This window comes from Uranotaenia lowii, chromosome 2 (assembly GCF_029784155.1).
Source record: "Uranotaenia lowii strain MFRU-FL chromosome 2, ASM2978415v1, whole genome shotgun sequence".
NCBI classification, from domain to species: domain Eukaryota; kingdom Metazoa; phylum Arthropoda; class Insecta; order Diptera; family Culicidae; genus Uranotaenia; species Uranotaenia lowii.
The window spans coordinates 324,294,395-324,321,454 of NC_073692.1; the positions used below are offsets into that span (position 1 = coordinate 324,294,395).

General features: G+C 33.4%; 2 protein-coding genes across 8 annotated transcripts in view; one reads left to right on the forward strand and one right to left on the reverse strand.

Moving 5' to 3' along the window:
- LOC129750008 (protein O-mannosyl-transferase TMTC1-like) overlaps positions 1-27,060 on the reverse strand; it is an 807,324-nt gene that overhangs the window by 315,634 nt on the left and 464,630 nt on the right. The window lies entirely within an intron of this gene.
- Positions 13,901-27,050, forward strand: LOC129750009 (uncharacterized). 7 transcript variants are annotated; one of them, XR_008738255.1, is made up of 4 exons: positions 13,901-16,091; positions 24,465-24,538; positions 25,513-26,122; positions 26,514-26,646. XR_008738255.1 is itself a non-coding variant. In XM_055745187.1 (2 exons), exons 1-2 carry the CDS (start codon positions 14,265-14,267, stop codon positions 26,746-26,748), a joined length of 2,085 nt encoding a protein of 694 aa, XP_055601162.1. In that variant the 5' UTR covers positions 13,902-14,264; the 3' UTR covers positions 26,749-27,050. The 7 variants fall into 7 exon arrangements, 2 of the variants coding, with proteins under 2 accessions (XP_055601162.1, XP_055601163.1); XR_008738254.1 differs by lacking the exon at positions 25,513-26,122 and having other exon boundaries at positions 26,491-26,574; XR_008738253.1 differs by lacking the exon at positions 25,513-26,122 and having other exon boundaries at positions 13,902-16,091; positions 26,514-26,649.

Here is a 27,060-nt window from a genome sequence, read left to right on the forward strand (position 1 = left end):
AGCAGTTTAACGATGTCCAGGATGCAAAAGCTCTAGCTAACTGTTTTCACCAACTAATACGATTTATTCTATAAAAAGCCCTCTAATTTTGATCCACCCTCAACATTTTTTCTGTTCAACATTTCTACTTTGAATTTCATGATTCGCTGGAATGCCAAAAAAAAAAATCGATTAAAACAACTTACTTATAAACTAAATTATATTTAAAAAAAATAAGCTCAGATCGGATGCAAATGGCCTTAAAAAAGTGATGGAAGACACATCGGGGAACCTGAAATTACGAGATTGCACTCACTCTCTCACAGGCCATTTTCATAAAAAAAAAATTTTCTGAGCAAGCTGTTTATTTGGAACATTTTCTGATGGAGAAAAAGAGCTTTTAACTTTAGGTGCATTTGCCGGCAATTGCTCTGGTGTTAAATATATCTATTTTGAACTGATAAAATGAAACAATTGAAATTCAATTATTTATCATAACAGCCTATTTGGTTTATTGTAGTTTTAAATAGCGTCAAAATCGAAAGAAAATCAATATATATTTAAGAAACTTGGACATCAGAAAAAAACGCGAGTATATGGATTTGAAAAAATAATAATAGAATTTTGAGTTTAGTATAACAACTCAGATTTTGAATTCATAATCATTGAAAAGTTAGTGAAGAAACTCGAAAATTAATATTATCATGAAATGTAATTACTCTTTTGTTGTAATTCCAATTTCGATGCGGTTTTCAAATGAAATGTTTGTCCATATTTAAATTTAATATATTGTTTAAAGGTTGCAATCGATCAATTGAGAAAAAAGTATTTTTAAAAACAGTTTGTATGCTTTTTTAATACATAATGTCTCAAAATCCTTTTAACACTTAAGACTCAATGCAACCCATATCGAGGATTCCGAAAAAAAAATTACTTCCTTTTGACAAAAAAATTTGATAATTTTGGAAATATGTACAAAATTATAAAATCAGTTAATTATGTGAAAATTTTAAAAATTCTGTGAACTGTGACACAGATTATGTGACGAAATTTTGCTCAAAGTTTTGGGATAATACAGATCTTACTGTGATTTCGGCAACCTTGACCCCTCCCAGTCGTCAGAACAAAAATTATTTGAATGTCAAATGGAAAAATTCCCTCAAATAATCTTAGTGTTCAAATTAAATGTAATGATTCCTCAGTGAAATTTGAGTTTGTCGAATTTATTATTTAAAAAAAATTGACTTCTGTTAATGACTTGCTAAGTTGTTAAAAAGTGATTTTAGTAATGATTTAGCCGTGAATATCTCTTCACAAATAGACATAATTAGTAAACTTTGTCCGAAAAAGTTTAAGTGTAAAATTGTACGCATCTTTTGTTGTAATCAATATTTAATAAAAAATTGCTTAGTATGCATTTTAATCGGATGAAAATAAATTCGATTAGCATTTTGTAAAAATTTTAAAACCAAAAGTTTTTTTAAATGAAATCTTTAAAATAATTATTTTTCAAAGTTGCGTGTGCGGAACTTCTTTACATGATTTTTTTAGTTGAGTTTATAAATGTTTATTCTTCTCACTTTTATCTACCATTTTGAGGTTGAACTCAAAACCCTTTCCTACATTGAAGAATAGTAATAGATTTTTTGAACATGTGTTTCAATAGCTAATTTTGAAAGATTTTGGCATCATGAGTTCGAATGTTTTGTCAGATTTCGTTTATCACCGCTAGTTTTGTTTTGATGCTTTGACTTATGGAATTTAAAAATTAACCAATTTTTACTGAATTCAGTTAAAGCCAAATTAATAAATCTAACACTTTGATAAAAAAAAATCATACTCAGATTAAAATGTATAATGACAATTTTAAGAAAACTTTATTGAAAGTTCAGATTGACCTATTTCTGAAATAAAAAAAATTGTATTTATTTCACATCTTGGTAGAAGACTGCAAAACGTTTCACTTTAAAAAATATGTTAAATTAATTTTGGTTTAATTTATTTTTTGTAAATATGGTCAAATTTCTGAATTTTCGTAGAACACAAAAACAAACCTTAAGTGACTTTAACTCATTAAAGTAACGTGCAGCCATCGAGAAAGTTTGCTATTGATTCAAAACCTACATATACTTAGAATTTTTTTGTAGCATTTTTCATTTTTCTCAAACAAATGCACATTATTCTACCAAATACATTTAAAGGCTCTATTGGTATAAACCATCACTGAGCCGGGTATCATTTACAATTTTTGTTTTTTTAAATAATATATGAAATTAACATTTTCATGACTAAAAAAAATATTTACAATGAATAACTCTCTTACAACTTCACTTTCGATTTCATTAAGAATTCATGGATCAATATCATGCCATGTGTGTCTCTCATACCTAAAAAAATCCTTTATATTGTGTGTTTTCTCTTAGAACTGACTATATAACTAACTTTAAAAATTAAGATTTATCGGACTTTATAATCTAAGAATGCATATGAGCACATACTTATTCACTACTGAGCACAATACGACAGATTTAATTTTTAGCGAATTTCTAACAAACTTAGTAAGCATACTGACCCTAGATAAAGAATTATATTAACATTAACAAAATTGGCCATCGGTAGTTCTTGAAAATGGCATTATAATTGAAAAAGGCAGCATAGTGATTGATTTTTTTTGCTTGGATCCATAATTGGTTTGAATTCATAATTATAAAATTGATTCGAATCCTGGAGTTTCTTCTTAATTTTAAGTTCAATAGTTAATATTACAATACTTCAAACATTATTTTCAATACCAAATAAAATAATCAGAATCAAGATTTAGTTCGGATTGACATTTTCCAATCTAAATATCAAATTATAAAATAAGAACAGAAAACATTATATTTAATCAAAAAATCTATTCAATGTAAATCTAGCAAAATACTTTATCTTTGACATGCAGAAGAGATAAGTTTTAAACCTGAATCATGTTGAATTAGGTTCTTAATTAGGTTCTTAATCAAATTTCCTATTTGTTACATTGTATGACAATATGTATAAAAATATGTTGGTTAGAAGAAGTTTAATGGAGAATATTATAATCTATCTAAACATGTTTTAGAGCAAGCAATCGTACAGATCTGGAAAATTATGGAAAATTTAAATGTAGCATGATGGTTATCTTTTAACTACTATTTTTCTTAAAAACAAATTCTTTGGTTACCTTTTAAAAATCACAGAAAACCCACAGTTTCACAATTTTGGGAACAAGTTTCAATTACAGAATATGAAATAAACGAAGTTTTGCAGATTTTTTTTCTTGTACACATTTTTATGTATGTTGATGTATTAAAAAAAATTCAATTTGTTTATTTTTTAATTATAGATGAACTTCAGGGTCCCATATATTTTTAATCCAATTCTTATGGGTTTATATTGTGATCACTTTTAAAAAAATTAATAAAAATATCGAGCCAAATGCCATGGGCAATATCAAACTTCTCTTTTCCCGAATAGTGCTCAGCACACCTCAAACATTGATTTGTATTCAAATCAACAGAAAAAATCTTCCGAAGCGGGAAAATCAATCAGCCGAAAAAAGTTTCCCTCGCTTAAACGTACGCTTAAGGATCATTAATTTCCGGCTAACAGAAATCGGCCGAATCAAAGCCGTGTAGCCAAAATCAGTTTTATGACCTTTCGAGCGAAGATAATTTTCACCGGAAAACTTTCCGATTGCGTGTGTCAAAAAACTTTTCTAGACAATTACCAGTGTTCGTTATCCGAACATCAACGACCCTCGGACATAATGAAATCTAGGAAGGGAATGGGGGGGATGAATGAATGAGTGAATGAATGAATAAAAAAACGTTACAGATAAGAACTTCCTACCGACGGCGACGGGCTTTGATCTTACAGCCAAAAAGCCGCAAGGGGCAACGAATAGGGGTTGCGGGTTTCAAGGATCAAAAACCACCTCCCGGAATCCCCAATTTCTTGCTGATTTCTTCCCTATTACCGAAGATTTTCCCTCTTCCAAGGGTCAATTGAAACAATTCACTAAAAGATAACCGTCCGCATCTAAGTGGTTGGATTCAGGGTGTGTTTTTTTTGTCTTGGCAGCTAGAACGTGAATGTTTTTTTGCTTCTTTGATTGCCAACTTTATGAGAATAGGTGAATGAAGTGAAAACTCTTATTATTTTCAATTTGAGGAGAAAGTTTGGACAGTTATTCAGTCGTGATTGTTCACCTGTTGAAAACTGTGTAAGCGTTCGTGAAAGAAGTTGGATTTTCTTTTCAACAAAATGTAGCAAACGAAATCTAGATGATGGAATTTGGTGAAAATAATTATTCGGTTTAAGTTTCTACTCAAGAAAATATTTGAAAAATATCATAAATTGAGGGTTTACTGTTCACAAATCAAATTTTTAATAGAGATGCATTTCAATAAATCTTGTTTTCTTTCTTGAGTAGGAACATTGAAACCAACTGTTATTTTCATTTCCTTTTTCTCTTTTTTCATCGCTCATTCGAGTGCTTAACCTTCGTGTGATTTAATCTTCGCATTTTTTTTTCTATCGCCATTGCAACTTCCCCATAAAATATGAGCTCCCTACCCGTTGAAGATATTGATCTAGAAGATGATTCATTCATTCGGTGCAATCGGAAACATGTGCACGAAGAACGAGAAAATACACACAGATTGTAATCTATTTTTGTTTCTATATCGGAAAAAACAGCCTTACCAGGAAAGATTGTTATGAGCTCGAGTTGATTGAAACATTAATCCCATAACTCCATCAACATCTGTACTTTATTAGTTTTTTTTCCTGATCGATAGACTTCGGACTTGTATTCTCGAAGTACAGTTAGCGACTTGATGTTAGTGATGTTCACTTCACTGAATATTTTTAATTACACATATTTGGGGAATGTGAAAATGAGCATTTGACCTAATCCCGAAAAAAAACTGGCCAATGTTTATTATTGCTCCATACCTGTGTCCAACATCAACAGGTAAAAATGACTGTGTGTTGCCAAATTCACAAACACACATCGAGACATCTAGCGGTTGCTCGACGATAGTTGCTGTTTATTTTTAGCGCTCCACTTACATATTTGCTGTGCTGCACAAAAAACGCGCCTCTTCCTATGAACTACGTTCTACGAGGGAATCCGCCTTCAGAAAGAGCTTCGGAGACGTATGGTTTTCATTTATATTTTGACTTTGTTCGAAGTAGGAAATGAAATCATCGTCATTGGGATCGTCGAATAGCGGGAATATCCGTGAGTTGCACAAATTGTCGCGATCTGTAGCGTTTTCGATGTTGTCTTCGTTGCATAGTTGGGAGGGAATTGGGCGGCAGAAAAAGGTCCACCCACACGTCTTGTGCGGCTCAGCGGATTCAGTGGATCAAAATTAATAAGGTATTAACCAGCTTTAGGAAGACACGGATGTATAAAAAAAGGAATTGCTATACAAATATTTGTTTCCTTAAAAATATTGAAGCTAAAACAATCAGAAAATTTTGCCAAATTATAAGAATGTAAATTTTTTTTTGAAAAAAAAATGAACTTTACCTCACGTATTGATTGCCAAATATGATATTTCTGATTAGTTTGTGCTAATTTTTTGAAAATTACAATCATAAACAAAAAATACATATTCAACGAAATGGAGCACAACATCTTAAGTAAATAGAAAATAATTCGAATTTGGTCAAGAAGTTTCAATATTCTATATCGTCGAACTTTGAAATTCTCCCTTTTGAACATTTCAGATTAATTTGAATCCCTTCACAATGCATTTTATTGATATAAATAAATATTAGCAATTTTGAGAACCACTAAGTAAGGCGGCTGTTTCGAAGTCGAAGGAAATTTTCCTTGCTTTGTGATGTTGTTGATCAAAGCAGTAAATATGACATGCAATGTTAACATAATGAGAAGTGTTTTTTTAAGAAAAAATGTATCAAACTAAAGAAATAATAACTCCAATACAGACGGAGACAATAAAAAGCGTCTTATCTCGACAACATTGTGATCCTGAATATGTTTTTAAAAATGGAGGCGTTCTTTTGTTACAATATAGATGGGTGATTAGACTAACAAGATATTTGGTAAACAAACGGTTTGTAGGCCAAGAATGGTTTGAATGAAGGTTTGAAAACACTCAGATTTTCGAAAGCAAGAATAGATTCGAGAATCTAATTTTTTAAACAGAATTGTTTAAGACCCTTTAGAATTATGAAATTGGGGGCTCAACCAATATTCATAAAAAAAAGATAACACTAGAGCCATTTTCATGTGTTATTCATGAAATTAGTAAAACATGCGAGTTCAAACATTACAAAATAATTTATAGCAATGTTGAACAGAACGAACCCTCATTTTTGGTCTAGTAGTTTTGACAAAAACTACCTATTAAACACCGTGAAATACAGAACAAAAATTGGCTAAAAACGTGTGTTAGAATTTAAATTAAAATACTTCAGTATTTCGTTCAAAAATTACTCAGCATATAGCCACTAGATGGTGCTGATTGCTAAGTGAACGAAAAATAAACGAACTGGCGCGTGACGCAACAGGGGTGCCAGGTATTTTTGAAAAACTCCTTTCTGTCTTATGCAAACTAATCTTCAACTTCCTAAAACGCAACCAATGTCATAACTTCATTTTGAGAGGGATTTATATTTTCGATTGGAATTCAATTGGAATCTGAAATTTTCTCTGATTATCTTTCCAGAACGTATCCAGTCCGATAAACTCGGTCATTTTTACAAAAAAAAAAATTCAAATTAAAAACTGGGCTAATCAGTCCTAATCCCGGTATTTTTTATAAAATTTCAGAGGTTGCAAAATTCAAACATGAAAATATATTTTTTCTCGGGACACCTCAGTGGCATTGATGTTATTTATAACTCACATAGAAAGGTTTTAAGTTCAATTTGAGGAAGAAAAAATTGTTATTTGACGCAAAAATCATATATTGTTAGTTTTATTGGGGCTTTTGGTTTTGATTTCTCCAAAATTTGTGGATATATTCGGATAAAAACCCAGCTTTTCTTCGAAATGCAGACCACCCCCAAACCTCGCTTTCCAACTTTTTTTAATCCGCGTAAGCTCGTTAATAAAACCAGCCAATCTGGTATCATTAAACTAGATACTATTTCTTTAGAGGAATTCATAATCTCAAAGTAATGAAATCGAATTGTGGCCAAATTGGCTTCCCTGATAATGTTTTGAATTTTCGTCGCCACGTGGTCGAAAATTGTTGTTTACATGAAAATTTGCGTTTCACACGCTCAGATTTTCTAATTTATTTTATTTTATTAACTAGTTTTACATTTTACTCACATAAAATGTTATTGCAGGTATCATTTATAAAAAAAACAGTTGGCTAAAGTTTGAATCCTGAAGCTCAAATGAGTGTTTTTATCAATCCAAATCATTCATTCATTCAATCAATCATTCAATTGTTGTTTTTGAATACTGTTTAACACGTTCGTTGCCATCACGGAGAAAAAAGATGACTGTTTGATTCAACTTTTCCAACCAGTTATTTCAAATATAATATTGAATTTGATTGTATGATTAAAAAAATTAAAACAAATATTTATTTAGTTAAATTTTTCGATAAACGAAATTTTCACCCAATTTCAAGAATTCTTTCATGTCAGTGTAGTAAACAGCTTGCAGCAATAAAAAAAAATAAATAAAAGAAAGGCGGTGAACGACGGGTAAAAAATTGCAAATCTTTGTATTTCATTAATTTTATATTAGCTAATTATTTTTTGTCCCAAATTTTTCGATGTCCCAAAAGGTGACACACAAATGGAAACAAACGCCGTGGTCGGGTTTGAAAAATGTTCCGATGGGGCAGCAGAACACCTTTTCCCGTCATTGGAAGACACAATTTTCTGGACAAGGCTGTGGAATTCCGAGCGGCCCAATTGCAGCATTCATGCATCGAAACCCACAGGCCATTTTAAATTAGGATATTCAAACTTTTCTAATATTTAATTTAATTTCAAACCTTCATGCGATGGATGTTAAATACCAAATAACCATTAAATACGTTCAGACAGTTTGTACAGGGTCCGGCAATTGAACTGTTACATTACTTCAACAGTAATTATTTCGTTGCAACCGAAACAGAATTGAACGACTCCTTATCGCTTTGTTTACATTAAGTCTTAGCTATCATTGGATGTAAGTGTTACTTTTGTAATCAGGTGTTATCCGGAAAAATGGATCTCGAACAGAAACGTAGCGCTGTGGTTGCCTTGTTCCTAGCTGGCAAATTGCAGAAGGACATAGTTCGTGAGATGTCCGATATAAGTGTGTGCAGAAGTTTTGTATACCGTTAAAAGACACCTGGAGACCGGAAGTGCCAGAAAACGGTATGGTGGGGACGCCGACCTACTGTGGTGACACCTGCCATGGCGAAGATCGTCAGGAAGCGCCTTGAGAGAAATCCTCGTCGTAGTGCCACAAAATTGGCAGAGGATCTCAACATATCGGATCGAAGTCTCCGTCGGATCCTGAAAGATAAACTTCAGACCAAGTCCTACAAGATCCAAAAGGTTCAAGACCTTACGGTGAAGCAGAAACAAGAACGGATAAAAAGAGCGAAGGTTGAATAATATCGTGTTTATCGACGAGAAATTCGTGAATAAGCAGAACGACAGAGTTTGGTTGCCAGATAGATCACGAAGCCATAACGACTTGCAGACGGCCACCCGGCGACAGAAACCAGCAACACTGATGGTTTGGGCCGGAATCACCCGTGATGGCCAGACTCTGCTGGTTTTTGTCCCTGAAGGAATGAACATCAACCAAAATACATACCTATCGGGAACTAGTTCTACAGAGTGTCGTCGTGGACACGTCGACATTTTGGTTCCAGGGATTGGGTTTTCCAACAGGACTCAGCACCAGCTCACAAAGCGAAGAAAATCCAACTTTGAATTGCGAAACTATTTCCAGGGTTTATTTTGAGCTTCGAGTGACCGCCAAGTTCACCCGACCTGAACCCTATGGACTTCGCTGTTTGGAGGCCGAAGTCTGCTCTATGAAACATGAATGGATGGGGATAAAATACCACTAGGACACCTGCGGGCCTCATACGATGCATTCCTCGACCGTCCACTTTACCTCGAATTTACCAATGAATTTTGAAAAAGTAATTTGTTTTCAACAGAAATTGAATGAATTTAAAATAAAAGTTGTTGTTTCGATCAATTTCTATGTTTATTTCAATGTAACACTTCAATTGCCGAACCCTGTTTAACGCAAACGAATCACCTGATAGGAACTTCAGAATTTGGTGCAAAACTTGGTTTTTTGTTTCTTCCAAGCAAAATATCTCATAATTCCATACAAATTTAAGTCTCATTGCGCCATTTATTACCGTGGTTCAATTCTTTAAATTTAGCACTGGACTTTGTGCAAGGCCTGGAATCTATTTTAGCTTTTCATAAGACGGCTGATTTAGGCACTTAACAAACTTTTAAAAGATCGAAGGCTGTTATTATTACAATTTATTTATTTTTTTCCTTTGCATTTAAACATTTAAAAGATTCAGAAACACAGTTCAATGCTTTTTCGAATGAATATTTCCTAATACACGATTTGCAAACCTTAACTGCTTATTAGGGCCGTTTAGATTCAATGCCCTTAATTTTTTGGGAAGAAATGGATCGATTTCACCACCAAATCACAGTATTTGTTGAGTTTAAAAAAAAGTAGTAAATTAAGCATTAATTAAAAGATTATACTTTGATTTATTTCATGTACATAGCTGATCATAAAATTCCGAGACGTTACAACGCTTTGCAAAACCGTGCTGTAAAAAAAAATGGCGCGTTGTGACGTCACTAAACTGAATCGCTCTTAAATAAATTGAAATAAATATTTAAAAAAATCAAAAACAGCGATTTGTTGGTTGTAATGAATCGATACTTTTCTTAAATTTTCGAAATTTGATCGAATATAAGAGCTTAAAAAATGTGGATTTTAAAAAAAAAAACTGAAAAGAGGAAAAATTCCCGACTTGTAACGTCACGATTTCATTGCTTATATTTTGCTATATATTTGTTCAATAAAAATACGTTTGATTTCAAATTGTAGCGAATTAAATTTTGACCTTAGAAGGTATTTTTTTTAATGTGCGATATGAACTGTTGTGGCGTCACGCTGGAACGGGTCATTTAGATTTTCATCTGTGTTTTAATATCCTAATAATTTTCCCGAACTCTATTTTGTATATAAAATTTGCCACTATTCAAATAATTATTAAATACCCTCTGAAACCCTAATACTTCTGCATGAAAAATTCACAGAAGCTTAGTTTTTTTTATGATAAACAACAAAAAATGTTTTGTCCACCTGACCCGGATTCTGCAAAGTTTTTTTTGTCCATGAAGCTGCTCTCCTCTTCATACTTGTGAATTGAATTTCAGAATGCTGCAATGCTTATCTCTCCTTTTTTCGCCAACTAACTTAGAGAAATTTTGGAGAAAGTACACCATTTGTACGCAATATTTTTGCGCTTTTCCAGAAATAAACATACTTCTCATTTCAACAAAAATTATGGAAACTGGAGCTCACGATGAACAGAGTTTTAAATTGAACTGTAAACAACAACACACATCAGACACCAGCTGTATAAATGTTATCCGGAATGAGCAGAGTTGTATCAAAATCGTGCTTAGACATAATGGATCACCCTATAGATGGTGTGTTATGATAGAAGGTCCAGCAGTTGCCGGTCTGTTCTATCACGTTCACCGTGGTATAATTGGCTAAGGCTCAGGCTACTGAAGCGTAAATAGCTGGTTCAAGTCCCGTCGGTGGGTTGTTGTATCTTTTATCGAAAATTTCATGATATTTACGCCTTATACCTTTCTTTCTGTGATACGTCATGTTTCTCTAACACCTTCCTTCACTATCGAAATTTGATAATTTTCAGTAACAAATATGAAACAAGACGATCTCAGAACTTTAGATTTTTTATCTTTTCGGACAAAATACGTTGAATGACACCAAAATGTGTTTGATACGCTATAACATCCTCAATTTTTTTATGGAAATATTTTCTCTCAAAACCATGTTAAGTCAAGAGAACCGTGCAAAAAAACCGTTTAAATGAGATTTTTTTTATCATCGGGTTGGCCCCGGGATCTTCTGATCTTCCCCAAAATTTAAAATTTAGTTCATGAAGACTACAAAAACAGGTATTAGATTCTAAAAATTCAAACAAAACCCATTCAAGTATAACGTACGCGTGCAGGGGAGGGGGGGGGGGGGGTTAGAAACTTTGTAGTTTGTTACAATTGCTGAGTTTTTGATTCGATATCCGACAAAAATGTTTAACGTAGGCAGGAGAGGGGTTCAAAAGAACCAAACATTGTGCCACGTTATTTTTGAACGACCCCTGAAATATTTCAAAATTTTAAAAAAATGCTCTTTAACACAAAGCTTCTATAGCCTTCTATAGCCGTCTGTATCTCCGAAAATCAGAATGCCATTGTATAAATCCTGATCTGATTAATGATTTATGGCGCAAATTGTCAGATAAAATAAAAATGTCGATGTCAAAAACCGTGTAAGAAAAAGGCGTTTAAAAAAACAATGGAGCGATACCTTAGTGTATTGTAATTGTAGGTATTTACAACTTTCGAAAAACGAAGGTCATGGTCCTTAAGACATCAACAAGAATCACGACACAACTAAATAAGTTTTCACTTCATTTTTACTAAATTCGAAACACAAGCTAAATTTTAATGTGATGATCCTCAACCAAAAAAACTTGACCAACTTAAATAGGAGAGATGAGAGCATAATGGCCATCTTGTGAAGGGCGATAATTAAGTCATAGAAAAAAGCTCAATATATATATGTGTGTTACTTCATTGTTTCGTGTTCAGACACTAAAAAAGTCTATTTCCTAACTGGCTGAATCTTGGAAAAATAAAATAAATTTTAAAATTTTTTTACCAAAAGCTGAAAATGAGCAACTGTAGGGGCATAATGAAAACCTCCACTGGGGCAGTATAAACACCATTAATCGGGGCACAATAAGCACTTTCCACCTTAGAATCTAGCAGCGAATTCAACTCAAAGATGTTAACTGAATAATAGAGCTACAGCTTGACTTATTTCATTTGTCTATTTGACCTATTGGTTAGGTGTCGGAGAGGTTATCAGAAGACTCGAGTTCTAATTTACCATTCATGATCGATGCATTTTGAACGAAATGGTGAGCCGTAGATCCGTCAAACGAACATTTTTTTTGTAGAATAGTCACCTTACCAATAGGCTTAATCTGTAGATGTAAACAAGTCACGCTGTGTCTCTTTAATTCAGTTGACTTCATTCGATTTGAATTCGCTGCTAGATTCAAGGCAGAAAATGCTCATCATGCCTCGATCAATGACGCTTTATACGCACCGAGGCAACAAGTTAAAGTAGTTAAATTGATTATAGTGAAAAATCAAAAATTTATTGATGGTGAAAATTGAGGAACATCATGTTACATCGCGTACTTTAAAGATCAAGATGATTTAACGATCATAAGAACTTGTTTTCCGATGCTAAAAAATTATAACAATATCGTCACTTGAGAACCTAGTTGTTTTTTTTAACATTTCTGTAAAGATGATATCTTTTTTGCTGAAAAATTGATAGTATAGGGAGTACAAAACTGTTCATCATAAAAAATTATTTGAGAAAATTTGTACTTTTATGGAAAAGAGAAGTGCTTACTATACCCCGGGTGATCGTTATACTCTTATCTCCCCTAACTACAAACATTATTTCAATCCATGTAATAACGGTACATCACCGAATAGCTTAATTTCAAATCAAAAATTATCTTTAAAAATGTTAAAAATGTGTTAGAATTTCCCTGATAATTACCAAGATCATGGCCAAAACAATTGAAATTAAAAAATAATGTTTTTAAAAGTACATGATAGAGTAAGTTAAACACAAATATTAAGATTTTTTAAGACTTGAAAAACGAAACTGACAAATGTTAACATTTTTTGACAAAATTTCCGTATGCCAATCATTTTTTTTTTCGTTCAGCTGTAATATACATAGAAGTTAAGAATTTTTAACGATTTATAAAATAAAACGTAAAACGAAGTTCACCTGGTTAGATAGTTTATTTGAATATTTGTCATAAACTTGGACTACTTAATTAATTAACGATATATTAAATACCAACAGTCTGCGTTAAAAAAAAATAGACAAATCCTTACTCATTACCTGCGCAACGATTCCGTGTTTATTGAGCAGCCGAAATCATCACTCCCATCATGATCATGATCATCACCGTAGTAGTCTTAAGTGTGCTGACACAGCCATTACAGTCATTGTTAACCGTGATCGGGAATCTGCTAGTTTCGGCAACTGGTTGGTTTGTTGAATGGCTGGTGAGGAAATTCATAGGTTGCGCAGTCCACCGCATTTTGTTTTGGGAATTTTTCCTGAGAACACATGGACAACCAACTAACGAAGACAGCCATAGGCCTATACAGTTTGTCCGACGAGTGCTAAAAATAGCACCGCGGCAAGCACATTTTCCCGTTTTTGCTCGGGAAGCAAATTTCGGCTGAGCCGGGTGCGTTGTTTCTCAATCATCTCCCCACACGTAGTATGTAGGTTCCTAACAAGTGAGTGTGTTGCTGCTGCCGCTGCACTGCACAGAATCTGAGTCGAGTCGCGCGTTGCGTTGTTGTTTGGATCGAATTTGGGAGAGCGATTTACTACATAGGTGGGAAAGAAAATCTCGCGGGAAATTTGTCAAACACGGGGCCCACGTTAAACGGTTTGACAGGGTTGTAGCGTAAGGGTTTGGTTATGGGAGTGATTTTTGTTGGTGGTTCGTTGTTTAGAACCAGATTTGATCAACTCTGCTGGGTGCTGCAAATCATCAAGTGGTTTCGTGTTGATCCCGTCGCGTTGATTCAATCAGCTCGTAGGGAGACAAAACAGAGAAAAAGAAATTCGGGAAAGGAATTTGCGTGACTACGCGATCAAGGGTGAGCGAAGAAGCGTTTCGAGATTTTCCGATCCTGCTAGTGTGTTGGTGCTGGTCCGATCGATGCAGCCGAGGTTGGCCGAGAAAATTTGCTGTAGTCCGGCCGCAGAGAGACTGTGAATTTCGTTCGGACAAGGCCTTTCTACTGGCTGCCGGTGCGTTTTCGGTACTTAATAGTCGGGTTCTTTTCATTCAATTTTCCTTAGCTGGAATTTGCATTTCCTTTTAGTGCAAAGCTTGATCGTTGTTGTCAAAATGTCGGACCTCGATGAAATCGGAGATATGAGCAATTTTGATGCGTGGTTGGAGAAGGATTTCCTCAGCAAAATCAGCCGGCTAGAGGCTGAATGTGAAGATTCCCGGGAAAAGATCAAGAACTTGGATAAGGATCTAAAGAAGAAGAACATCGAGTGTGATATTTTAAGGGCAAAGGTAGGGAAATTAGAAACCGTGCCGTCAAATAATGCAGCCTCGTCAGAGAAGATTGAAATTCTCGAAAAGGAGCTGAAGCGGAAAACGATGGAATTGGACATTCTTCGATCAAAGTTATCTAACGCAGAAACCAAAGGTTCAGAGGGTTCCCAGGATTTAACGGAAAGGGTGAAACAATTGGAACGGGAACTGAAGAAGAGGATCATCGAGAATGGAATTCTTCGTGGAAAACTCACTGACATGGATTCCGAGCCACCCACGCCCGAGGCTCAAGAGAAAAATGAAGATTTCGTGCGAAGTCTGCAGCGCACCGAGAGTGTGGTACTCAAAGAGAAGGTGAAGGAGCTTGAGGGAGATCATGAGGCATCCGAGAAGACTGAACAACTCGAGCGAGAGTTGAAAAAGAAGAACATCGAAAGTGACATCTTGCGATCCAAGTTGAAGCAATTTGAAAGTTCGCCCGGAACAAACACGGATTCCAATGACAGAATTCGTGAGCTTGAAAAACAAGTGCGCAAATATCAGATTGAAGCTGATATTTTACGAGGCAAAGTCTCCTCAATGGAAACTGCCGCAGCCGACAGAGAAGATGATGAGCTCGGTGAACGTAGCGAGGAGTTGGAGAATGGTTTACAAAAAAGTACGACAGAAGGAAACATGTTGCGAGCAAAAATGCGGATGTTTGAAAACGACTCCGCTTCGGCTGCTTCCGAGTCTAGCTCAGAAAAGATTGAAGAACTGAAACGTGGCCTCAAGAAAAGCACAACTGAGAGTCAAATTCTCCGTTCAAAGCTGTCCGAAATGGAAAACAAACAAAGCGCAACGGGTGTCAACATTTACAAAATTGAAACGCTTGAGCAGGAACTCAAGAAAAAGAACATTGAAAATGACATCCTCAGGTCGAAGGTCGATCAGCTCGAAAGAGTTCCACTTGCCGACAGTCCGGCCAATGCAAAGGTAGAGGAGCTGCAGAAAGAAGTACGAAAGCTCAAGATCGAAAATGACATTCTCCGTTCGAAGCTTAACCAAGCAGAAGAAGAGCCAATAGTCGCACAAGGCTCTAGCGACCGAATCAGCGAATTGGAGAACGAACTAAAGAAGCGAGTAATCGAGAGTGACATCTTGCGGGCCAAGGTCACCCAACTTGAGTGTGAACTATCACCCACCAAAAACTCCGGCGAACGTATCGAAGACCTGGAGAGCGAACTCAAGAAAAAGCTGCTCGAAAACGAAATCCTCAAATCCAAGGTCAGTCAGTTGGAAAGTGAAGTTCTATCGCTGCAAGCCCATGGAGGAAACAAGGGCGAATCCCAAGAAATCAAGAAACTCAAAGAAAAACACGAAGAAGTCCTCACCAAAGCCAAGGAACTGCTCTTCGAGCGCACCAAAACCGTCAAAACGCAGGAAATGCAGATCAAAGCCCTTCAAAACCAGATCGAGAACATCAAGGAAGTGGTCACCGTCACCAAGGACATGCTAAACATCCGGAACGCCGAACACGAACAGCTACAGAACCGGTTCGAGAACATCGACACCCAGATGAAGGCCGAACGAGAACGGCAGCAAGCTCTCGAGAAGAAGCTGGCCGTGGCTCAGAAAGCATACAACGAGCTGAAGGACGAATACAGCAAGCAGGTGGATTTGTTCAAGGTTGGTGCTGCAAACCAGAAGTGCGCCGATTCGCTTGTCGATTTGCGCATTGATGGTTGCTAGCTAGCTTGTGTGCTAACGTAGAAGTGCTTCACTTGTGGTTGTGTGACTGTTTGTGCAAAACGCTGTTTCGTTTGCTTTCCGGTTTCAGCAAGCTTGACTACTTATGTAGTGGTGGGTAATAAAACACCCAACTGATTGCTGCATTCCTTTGCGTCGAGTGATCCGGGGGTGTTCCGTCATTGATGGTTGTGGTTGACGAAATTAATGATGGTAGCAATTCGTCAGTGTGGCGACTTTGATCATCGTGATGCAAATGATTGGAGGATGCGAATTTGAAGAATACTGTAACTGTGTAATGAAGCTTGTTTTTTTTATATTTTTGTTCTATTCGTTTTGGAACCTCTTATATTTTTCAAGTGATTTTCGATTCGAAGTGCATTGAAGGGAATCAAGTAAGAAAATAATAAGCATTTTTTCTATTTTAATTGGCATCACAGAAAAATGCTCCTGAGCTATATTTGCCGGTTTTAAGATCCGTCACTGAACAAAACAAAAACTGCACCACACATTTTTTGCATGTTAAAATATAAATACTTTGACATGATTTTCAAATATCTCGTTATAAATTTTTATTTCACCTATTGTAAACCAATACCTGTGAGGATTTTACGACAAATACACTTTTTAAACAATGAGTAGAAAGCCATTTATAGCTTTTGCTGAGAAAACTTTTGAAAAATACACTTGAGCAATCCCCATATAATGTAAAAGTAAGTTTTTTTCTTTAATGATTTAACGCATTTGACATAAAATTAGTCAGACTTACAGCTAGTAGAGGAGAATAAATATACTTTACTCCTCAGCTTTATCTCGAAACTGGAATGTGTTACATAGATCAAAATGTTCTAGAAAAATGTTTTAGAAAACCTGCAACCTCAAAAATTTTGAAAATTTTATATTTTGAGTTATTGCGCTTTATTTGAAAAAGATTTAACGAAAGGTAACTAGAGGATCTTTTTTATCATGTTTATCATGTTTTCCACGCAAAAAAATACAATACAATATTTATTTTAATATGTTAATCGTTAAAGTATAATATGAACTTCTTAATGCCGTATTTTCAAAGCAATAGTGAACTCTCAATTCTTCTTAGAAAAAGTTTTCAAAAATGAATGTTATGAGTTCACTTGATCCCTCGAGTCAAAAAAGTTATATTTTTCTTATGTATGAATATTGATCGTGACCAAGCACGAAAATATAAATATTTATGAAATGACTCAAAAAAGTGCTTATTAAAGAAAATAAGAAAATTGCCCCTTTAAGTATGCTTTGAATGTAGGGTAGTAGCAAATAAAGTAATAAAACCTCACTCTTCAAAAAACAAGGCGACACATGTGGAGAAAGTTTGAACCATAATTATAACCATCGACGATCTGAACTTCTTCTGGCAGATTTCTGACTGGTAGGAGGTGCTGTTGTCGCTTGGGTTGGCAATGGAGGTACTATCAGTGACTTTAGTAGGAACTTTCGTCAGAAGATGGTGCTGACATGCGTGTCCTTGATAAGATGTATGGAGAAGGCTGACAGTGAGGTATATTTGTTTTAATATATTTGGTAGTAGGAAAACTTTTAGCATTCTTTTTGTCTGACACTTATAAACTGTGTAATTAAAACTTATATGACAAAAAACCAATGGAACTTTTGTCTTTAGATTTTACATGATTTTGCGAAAGCTTAGGGCACCTTGATTAGGAGAATAAAGTCTTCTTTATAAAATGATCAAGCTTTCTTTAGCATTCAAAATATCACAATTTTTTAGTCCCATAATAATGCTTCTTGTTCAACTACGGGTTTATATATTAATCTAACTGTGGCATCATATAAATTTGAAGTTAAACGCTTTCAGAAAATGCAAAATACGGCGGTCTGCAAAATCTTTTCAAAAAGATATGATGAAAATAAGAAAAAGGGATCAAGTATCCTTATTCTCTCCTATAGGCCGAGCGAACGGGGGGGAGGCATCCAAGTTTTAACTTCCCTCCCTCTCCATGAAGTTGTTTTCGAGTAAAATTTTCTGTTCAAGACAGGAATTTATCGTCGTAATGAGAAGTTACTTGATCTCAAAAAGTGTTAAGTGTCAATAAACATGTCAGAAAATAATCTTGCCTCCGGTGGAAATAATTTTAATTGTAAATTTCAGATTTTAATTCAATACACAATCCATATTTAAACTAAAATCTTGATAAAAAATGTGGGTTGAATTAAGAATGGGTTTTTATCAAGCAGTGTAACCAACAAAAGGAATTTAGAGCTTACCATTTTATTATACTTTTTTTTTGCGTGTCAACGAATTGGTAGCCATGTAACAGTTGTTTGATTTTTAAGAGAGTCAACAGAACCCTCAACCTACAATTTTATTATTAATCACTAGGATAAAAAAAAACATAAATTTTCAGGAAATTATATTTATTCTTCAAGAAAAAAATTAAGAATCAATTTTATTTAGAGTTTCTTGTTCTTCTTAATGTTCATCTCTACATTCAAAAGGTTTTTTACAAAATCACAAAAAAAACTTGACGAAAAAAAAATAATAAAAGTTTTTTATTCGTTTACTGTTCCTCGTCTGCTTAATACGGGAATTTCAACGAATTTTATAGAAGTTTCAATCAAAAATTAATTCTAACAGGAAGTGGTGACTTTATAACAAACAGAAACTCATTAGGAATTCAATTAAATGAACGAATCATGAGCAAAATTAACATTTTTTTACTACTGAAGTTTGAAATCTTTCAGTGCTTTTGGTTGTATATTTTTTTTGCTAGGGAAATTTATTCTGACTTTAACCTAAATATATTTAAAAGTCATCATAAACAGATTCTAAGGTTGCAGTTTATGTTCTCTACCAAAATGAAGGTTCAATAAAAAATGCATATATAATTCATTTAACATGTTCAACTACCAAAATTAAAAAATTAACTGAATTTCAACCTCAAGTTGGTATTAAAACCGATTCTAACTTTAAGTTTTATTTCTGACATTTTATTTAAAAAGAATACTCAGAATATAAAGATGAACAGCTTTTCTTAATATGCACAAAATGTTCACCCCCTTAAACATTTTTATATTCCCAATATTTTTCACTATTAATAAAACAAATATAATCAAGTTTATCTCCAAAACGTTAAATATTGATTCCAAACTTTAAGCTGCATTGAAATGAGTTAATATTTTGGCAGTTGTATAACGATCTCAATTTGAACCTCTGCTCTTAGTTCTGGTTTTGAAAGGCTTACATTCGAATATACTTACTGAATAAATATCTCAGAATTTTGAGTGTTACTTTCAATTTTTCTTATTTATTTAGCTTTTTTATGTTATCTTGAATCTGTTTACGAATATCATAGTTTTGATTTTTTTTCTACTTTTTTTTGTCGATTTAGAACTAAGTGAATTGAATATTTATATGTTCATGGAAGTGATTTAAAAATTGAACTTTTTCAGAAGTCCGAAGGAAATTCACAAGCCAGCGACTTTTCTTTTTTTTTTAATTTGCTGAACTATGAATGAATTTACTTATTTTTTATTCTTATTTAGTTTTTGGCATTTCGGCGAGTTGTGAAAATTCAAGGTAGAATATTTAGAAAGAACATGAAAGTATTATAGGTGGAAAGATCAAAGCTAGAGCGCTTTGGGTAGAAGAAATTGAATAGTTGGTGAAAATGTGAGCAACTTATTTTTTGAATAATTTGCAAACTAGAATAAAAAGTTTTGATACGGTTTCTAGCATTCAATTTTTATGGGACTTTTTGAAATACAAAAAAAAAGTTTATCACAGCAAGTTTATAATTTTACTCTTAAATTTTTGTTTTGAAAAATCATGTTATGCAATTAAATTTAATGTTAATTTAATTTTAAATGGAAAATCAATATGGTAGTAAAAATACTTGGAAGAGATTGTGGAGATGCAGATAGAAATTTAATATTTTGTTACAAAACAAATGTTGAAGATCTATCGTACGAATGTCTAGAGAAGTTTAAAATGTTATCAAAGTCATAAACATTTTGGAAGCGATTTATTTAGTCCTGAATTAGCGCCACGAGTTTTGATTAAGGAAATAAAGGAAATTGGAAAACAAAATTATCTATTAAAAAACACAAAGAAAATAATTTTGGATTTCAAATATTCCTATATTCCTTGATTTTTGCAGTACATTTCATGCGAACAACTCACAAACCAAATTGTTTCTCAGAAAAGATATTCGATTTTATACAAACAAAAAATTATAAATATAGATATATTTGCTATTTTCGCGCTTTAGACCTCTCTTGGAAATCCTGCTTTGTAAAAACTGCTTTGCACAGCCAATTAATTTGTTGATTTGTATTACTCCGGAATTATATGAAATAATTGAAAGCTTTAGCAATGAATTTCGATTTTCAAATTTTGAAATGAATAGGTATGATAACTTTTTTCATGGCATTTTTAGCTTCTTATCAGACCCGAATGACCATCAATGGTTCAAAGGTTTTCAATAAATATTAGTTTAACTTACTATCATTAGCTTCTTATCATGTTAGCAACAAATTGAGTTTAAGAATAGGCAAAAACAATTATTGAAGAAAAATTTGATTTCAAACTTATTTGAAATTACCTGAATGACTTAACATGTACATATAACTTGCTGACCGGGTTTGCTTTGCTACACCTTCCAAAAATTAATTTTAGGAAATAATTCGAATTTGGTTTTATTTTATGAAGGCGTCATTTAAATCAAATTTCAATATAATTCAGAAACAACAACTTCAAAATGAGAGCTGCAACTTTAATTTCGAATTGCACTACAAAGATGCTTTAGTCTAATTTTCCTGAAATTTTATCTCTAAATTTGTTATCAATGATTTGAAATTTTTGCTATGTTTTTATAAGTTTTAATGATTTTTTGACTATGTAAAAATCTCTGTTAAACTGACAAGTAGGGCTCGCGAACTACCATAGACACATTTAAAGTATCTAAATAGAGTCACAATTCACTCACTTTGTCTAAAAAGTTTTCGAGATTATAAAAAAGGTCTCAAATTATGCGTTTGAAAACAACCTTTCTAATATAATATAGTCTATTAGACTTATTATGTCAAAAAACTTGTATGGAAGCCCATCTTTTTCCTTCCCATCCCCAACAGCTTGAAAAAGGTAGGAATCCCATTTATTCGTAATCAAAAATTGTCTCTTATCAAATTTGGATCCATTAGTTGGTAAATTCTAAAGGAATACACCATCATTTATATGGAACCCCCTTCGCCCACACTTCAAGGCAGAAGGTTCTGTGATATTCAAAGAAACATTAATCGTACCCAAATACCCTTCCAAGCCAAATTTAGTTCTATTTGCTCGAACAGTTTTCAAGTTATGCATTAAATAAGGAATGGAAATCTTCCATCTTCCCTTCATTATCACCACTGGAAGAAGGTAGGGGTCTGAAAAAATCATAGAATTGAAAGTAAAATCCCCCCCATGAGGATCCCAAAATGCCAAGCGTAATGTTCTTTTTTAAACCTAAAAATTCCAAATTTTCAATCAAACTTTGACAAACGACTAAAATGATTCAAAAGCAACAATCTCGGCTCGGCAGATTGTTCAGATTTTTCCCGAATTGTTTCACTTTATATGAAAAAGCAAACAAAAATTTGAATTGAGTCATTTTTAACTCATATGCATGATCGGAATTTATAAAAGTTTCATAATGGTGATCCAGAATTCAAACAGTGTCTTTGTTTGCAATTATAACTTAAATTTACATGTTAAAATTCCGAATAAATAACTGAAAAAATAATTTAGATTGAAATCTAGAAATTCAAAATTCAAATAAGAAAGGGTTCTGATAATAATTAAAAATTAATAAAAGTTATGATTTAAATGAATGATTAATGGCATTTCAGTGAACTATACATTCTATTAGGAAGAATATCAAATGAAAGTAATGAAAATTATAGGCGGATAGATTAGATTAGGAAGCATAAAAGGTGTTAAAAAAATATCATCTGGAACTAAGATTCAAAAATCGTTTCAAAACTTGGGACTCAGATTTGAGCTTATGTTAAAAAGGCAGTATTCAGACTCGGAATAAAAAAGCAAATATTCAGTTTCCGATTCAGCTTGAAATTAAGTTCAATAATATAGATAAAAATATCAATGTGAGAATTTTATTAAGGATTCAAATAGCATTCATGATTTAATTTTTTTTTAAATCCAAGTCAGTATTCTATTTTGCAACACTCGTCATTAAGAATTTCCGTTTCGCAAACTGTTGGAAGAAACCAAATCATCGGCAAAGAAATGAAAAATAACAAAAGATAGTTATCTAAAAATTTACAAAATTTGATTTATGACCTGAAGTGTAGCTAACCTACTTTTTTCGAGAGTAAAAAATCTTTCTCTATTATTTCAAATTTTTGCAGCAAAAATAAGTCAAGTTTGTCAGTTAAAGTACTTAGTTTTGGGGTCTCAAATTTTATGATTGAAAATTGTTTTATTTAGGCATTTAAAATTTTTCTATGTTTTGCAATACAATTTCCTATAAATTTTAAAATACTGTATAGATAGGGGAGGATGGGAATACTTGAACCCCATTTTCTTATTTTCATCATATTTTTTTGGGAAATTTAGCAACCCGCCGTCTTTTGAATTTTCTGAAAGCGTGTAATTTCAAGTAAATACGCTCCAAAAGTTAGAACAATATATGAACTCGTAGATGAGCTACAAGCATTTTCGTGAGACTAAAAAAAAAGATATATTTTTAGTTACAGGAGACTTGACCCTTTAATAAACTTGATCCCTTATTCAGGGTGCCCTGATCCTATGCAAAAATCTAATGAAATCCGAAAATAAAAGGTCCGTTGACTTTTTCTTGCCATATTAGTTTTCACACAGTAAATAAGTATCAGACAAAGAAAATTATAAAAGTTTGTCTTCTACCCTAAAGTCATTGCATACATTAAGGCGCAATTTCCTAGTTTTTTAATAAAAACAGTATTTTTAGCCCTTTTTAACAGATAATTAGTTGATAAACATAAGTTATTCATCAGATATTAGTAATTTCATGATAACCAATGATCACAATTCATTCAGATGAAAAATACATCTTTTGAATTTCAGGGATAAATTCTACCCATCACATACATTTCGGAAAACTTATTTTTAAAAACATTGAGAGTTGACTATTGCTTTGAAAAAAAAAAATGGCATAATGAAGATCATGTTATTCTTCAACGATTGACATATTGGAAAAATATTTATTTAGTATTTTTTTCATGTGAGAAACATTTTAAAGTGTTAAAAAAGATCCTCAAATCACATTTTGTGAAATTTTTCAAACAAAGTTCAATAACTCGAAAACTGAAATTTTTAAAATTTGTCGAAATTACAGCATTGTTGTTTTGTTCTGTTTGGCACATTTTTCAAAACATTTGATTGATTAGTAAAGCATTCCTGTTTCGATGTATAGCGAAGGAATCAAGTATCCCCAGGATCAAGTATCCTCATTCTCCTCTAAGGTTTCGTATGCAGTAGAGGATAAAAATCTTCATTTTCAGTTTTTCGGGATCCCGAACATTCTCGGTAGAAGGATTGTCGGATTTTTCAATTCCCAGAAACGCTAAAATGATTGGAAAATGGACAATCTATTCATTTCAAAAATGGAAACTTATATAATTTATTTTATGGAAGCAAAAAGTTATTTTTTTGGAATATACTCCAGCCTAGGCGAGGCAAATAGAAAATGGCTGCAGCATTTTTTTTTACTTTTTGACATAAAACTGAGCCGGTTTTAAGAAGAGTTGTAATTATTTAAGATAAAAATTTACGCCAGAACCAAACAAAATCAATAAAACTATTGTTTTTTGTATGAGGCATGCTCAATTTGATGAAATTTGAAAAGTTGTTCAATGAAAAACATCCTTTAAGACTTAAAACGAGTTTTTATAATGTTCATTTTCAAGAAACAAAATTTTCTACTCACCCACTGGTGATCTTATTTTTATCAGACCAACTTGACGTTTGGGCGATCTTATTTTTATCATTTTTTTTCTGTTATCCAGCCCTATATTCCAGCAAATGATACATATCTATATTAATGCAGTGATTCTTCCCTTGAATTATGTTGGTATTATAAAACTTTGGATTTCAACTTGAAAATGTTTCAAAGTTTATTTTTACAAAAAGAAGTGTTTATCAAATAAAGTTGTTGTTTTGAGTTTCATTCATCAGTGTATTTTTGAAATTGTGTCAACTTGTTCATAACTCATGTGATAATAAACTGTGACAACTGTTTTAAACACTATTCTTGCTATTATATGAAATTATCTGAATTACAGGATTTACATGCTCTGTAGATATTTTCCTCAGTGGAACAGCAAATCATTCTTCAAGAACCATAAAAATCAAAGGTGTAAGTTAAAGTTGGTTTTTTTTACATATTGTACAATATTTCTCCAAAATGTTTTTGAATGTCAAATTTTTCGTGAATATATATTCTATGTTGATTGAACATTGTGTAAACATACCTACCATCGCTAATGTGTTTAACAAAGATGTTTAAATCTTGACTGGACAGCATCGTCAAATTGCTAATGCTAATGTCAAGAAACTCCATTCAAAATGCATCACTATTGTCAGGACTGAAAGATTTTCTTTTTGCCTTAATTGTGTCAAGTTAAAATAGATACCCCAAAACCAATATGCATCTTTCAGCTTGAAAATTGACCCGGTTTCTAAATTAAGCTTGAAAAGGTAGGTTCGATATTTCTTCCTTCACTCTGTTTTGTCATTTTTTTTCTAGCACTGCAGCTGAGTGCTGACACGAAAATCTTGACCTGCTGAATGATGATCCGTTTGGTGCATTCGGGAAATCACAATTCTAGGGTAGAATTGAGAAAATTGAGGAATGAAGCGTGGATTGAAAATGAACTAAATTACCCCCAAACACTAAAGTGAATTGTGAATTAAGTTCGATACGATTCGAATACTTCTGAAAAAGTTTCAAAGTTTAGCAAATCAAACAATCAAATGAATGAACTTTTGAAAATCGATACAAGTTTGTTAAACAGTTTTTCCGTTTAATTTTTTGAACTTAAAATTTGTTAATTTTTATAATATTGCAATTATTATTTTTGGCTTTGATTATTTTTTTTACATTTGTTGCTTTCTTTATTTTTTTGTATATTTTAAATGTATTTCATGAATATATCAAACCGATTTATACCGCTTGCTTCAGCTTAAAAAACACTTTAAAGATTTTATCGCTTTTGTGACATTTTCGCAGTGTTCAATGGATTTTGCGCTTCACCGATAGTGAATAAAAAAAAATAACAAAAAAAAAAACTCTATCGCTTTTTCTGTTTCTTTTTTCTTACGCACTTTCAGAAAGCAGCACTTCACGTTGGCAAAAAATAGGCCACTATAAGAGAAAGAGAGAGAGAAAATGGCATCACTGTGGGTTTTTTTTCTTCTACTATTTCCTTCGGGGTGGACAGGAAACCAATAAATCTCAACAGACCTGCAAGATGAGGGGGCGGATTAAAGACCTGTGTCTCTAACACCTACTCATCCTCAATACTAGGAACATTTTTCTCTTCTTTTTTTATTCAACTCTTGATTCCGGGCAAGAGATTTCCCTCTACACACATCCCACTTTTTGCATTCATTAACGATTCAAATTGAGCTCATCTCTTTCGGCCAGTCGACATCAATCACATCGATGGTGTTGTTGCGAAAGTGCCAAAAACAAGTGCCTGAATGTATAACACAAAAAAAATGAACAGACGTTTTAACCGGACTGATTCACCGGCAATCTGAAAATCTTAACTCACTTTTTTGGATTTACTCCCCATGCAACACAATTTTTTCTTCTCTCTCTAACACACGAGTAACCTCAACCCTTTTGAAAATCCCGTCGTTGACTAGAAGTTGTGCGATAGTAAAACTACCACTTCCCACTAATTGCCAGTCGTGTTGATTGAAAGTTCTAGAAAAGGTAATTACTGTTTCCGGTTTTGTGAACCTATATCTACTGTCCTTAACAGGGTTTTCCGAACTAACCAACGTCCATTCTCTTCCAGTAAAAATAGTTTTAGAATTCTAGTTCCCTCGTATAGTAATTTGCTTTGTCCTAAATAATTGATGAACCAATCTTTCTGAACCTAGAATGTAATAAAATTTAACTCTTGTCTTCAAATATATGAACAACAATCAAAAAGCTTCATCAATTTTGCACTCCAGTTTTTAACCTTACCCTAAACCTAGCGTAGCGAACCCCACCTCGCCAAAATTATCCATCCTGAACCACCAGCCTTCCCCGAAATGACCCCAACTTTCCGCAGAATCTTTAACATCTGAAATCAGGCCCCATCTGCGTCTTCTTCCAGGACACCCAAAAAACCTACACCGAAAAGATCGAGCTCATCAAAGAGGAAGTCGAGCAGGTCCGGATCAGTGGCCATGGCAGCCGGAAGTAACACCACAACCCATCCGGATCAGCATCGGCCCATCGGAAACAGCTATTCGTTCTACAATTTTCAGGACGACTCATCATATCCGCACACCAACAATGGTGAAAGAGCCGGAAGCCCTCCAAATTCCTGCTGCTGTCGGACTTCGTAAGAAAATCTGACAAATTTTCTAAACAAGAAATCTCGGCCCGATTGTTAAGTTATTTTATTCAACCAGAATTTTTTCCTATCATGTTACTTTTAAGCTCCATCGGACACAAAAATTAACCACCGAGAAACTTTTTGCAAACTAATGGTCTGGTGTATCAACAGCTTAAAAATGTTTCCCTGATGAAAACACAACAACGATGTGCTGAGACAAACTGTGGCAAGAAGAGATAAAAATGACAAGAAATCACTAATTTACAAGGATATTTGCTGCGTCCACCCTTACGCTCCATTTTCTTTTTTTTTTTTCTACTCA

What these genes read in the sequence shown, in the direction of transcription:
- LOC129750009 (XM_055745187.1), top strand. Translation starts at nt 14,265, where the DNA reads ATGTCGGACCTCGATGAAATCGGAGATATGAGCAATTTTGATGCGTGG. An exon ending in AGCAGGTGGATTTGTTCAAG is followed by an intron (nt 16,092 to 26,490) that starts GTTGGTGCTGCA and finishes ATCTGAAATCAG; the next exon opens with GCCCCATCTGCGTCTTCTTC.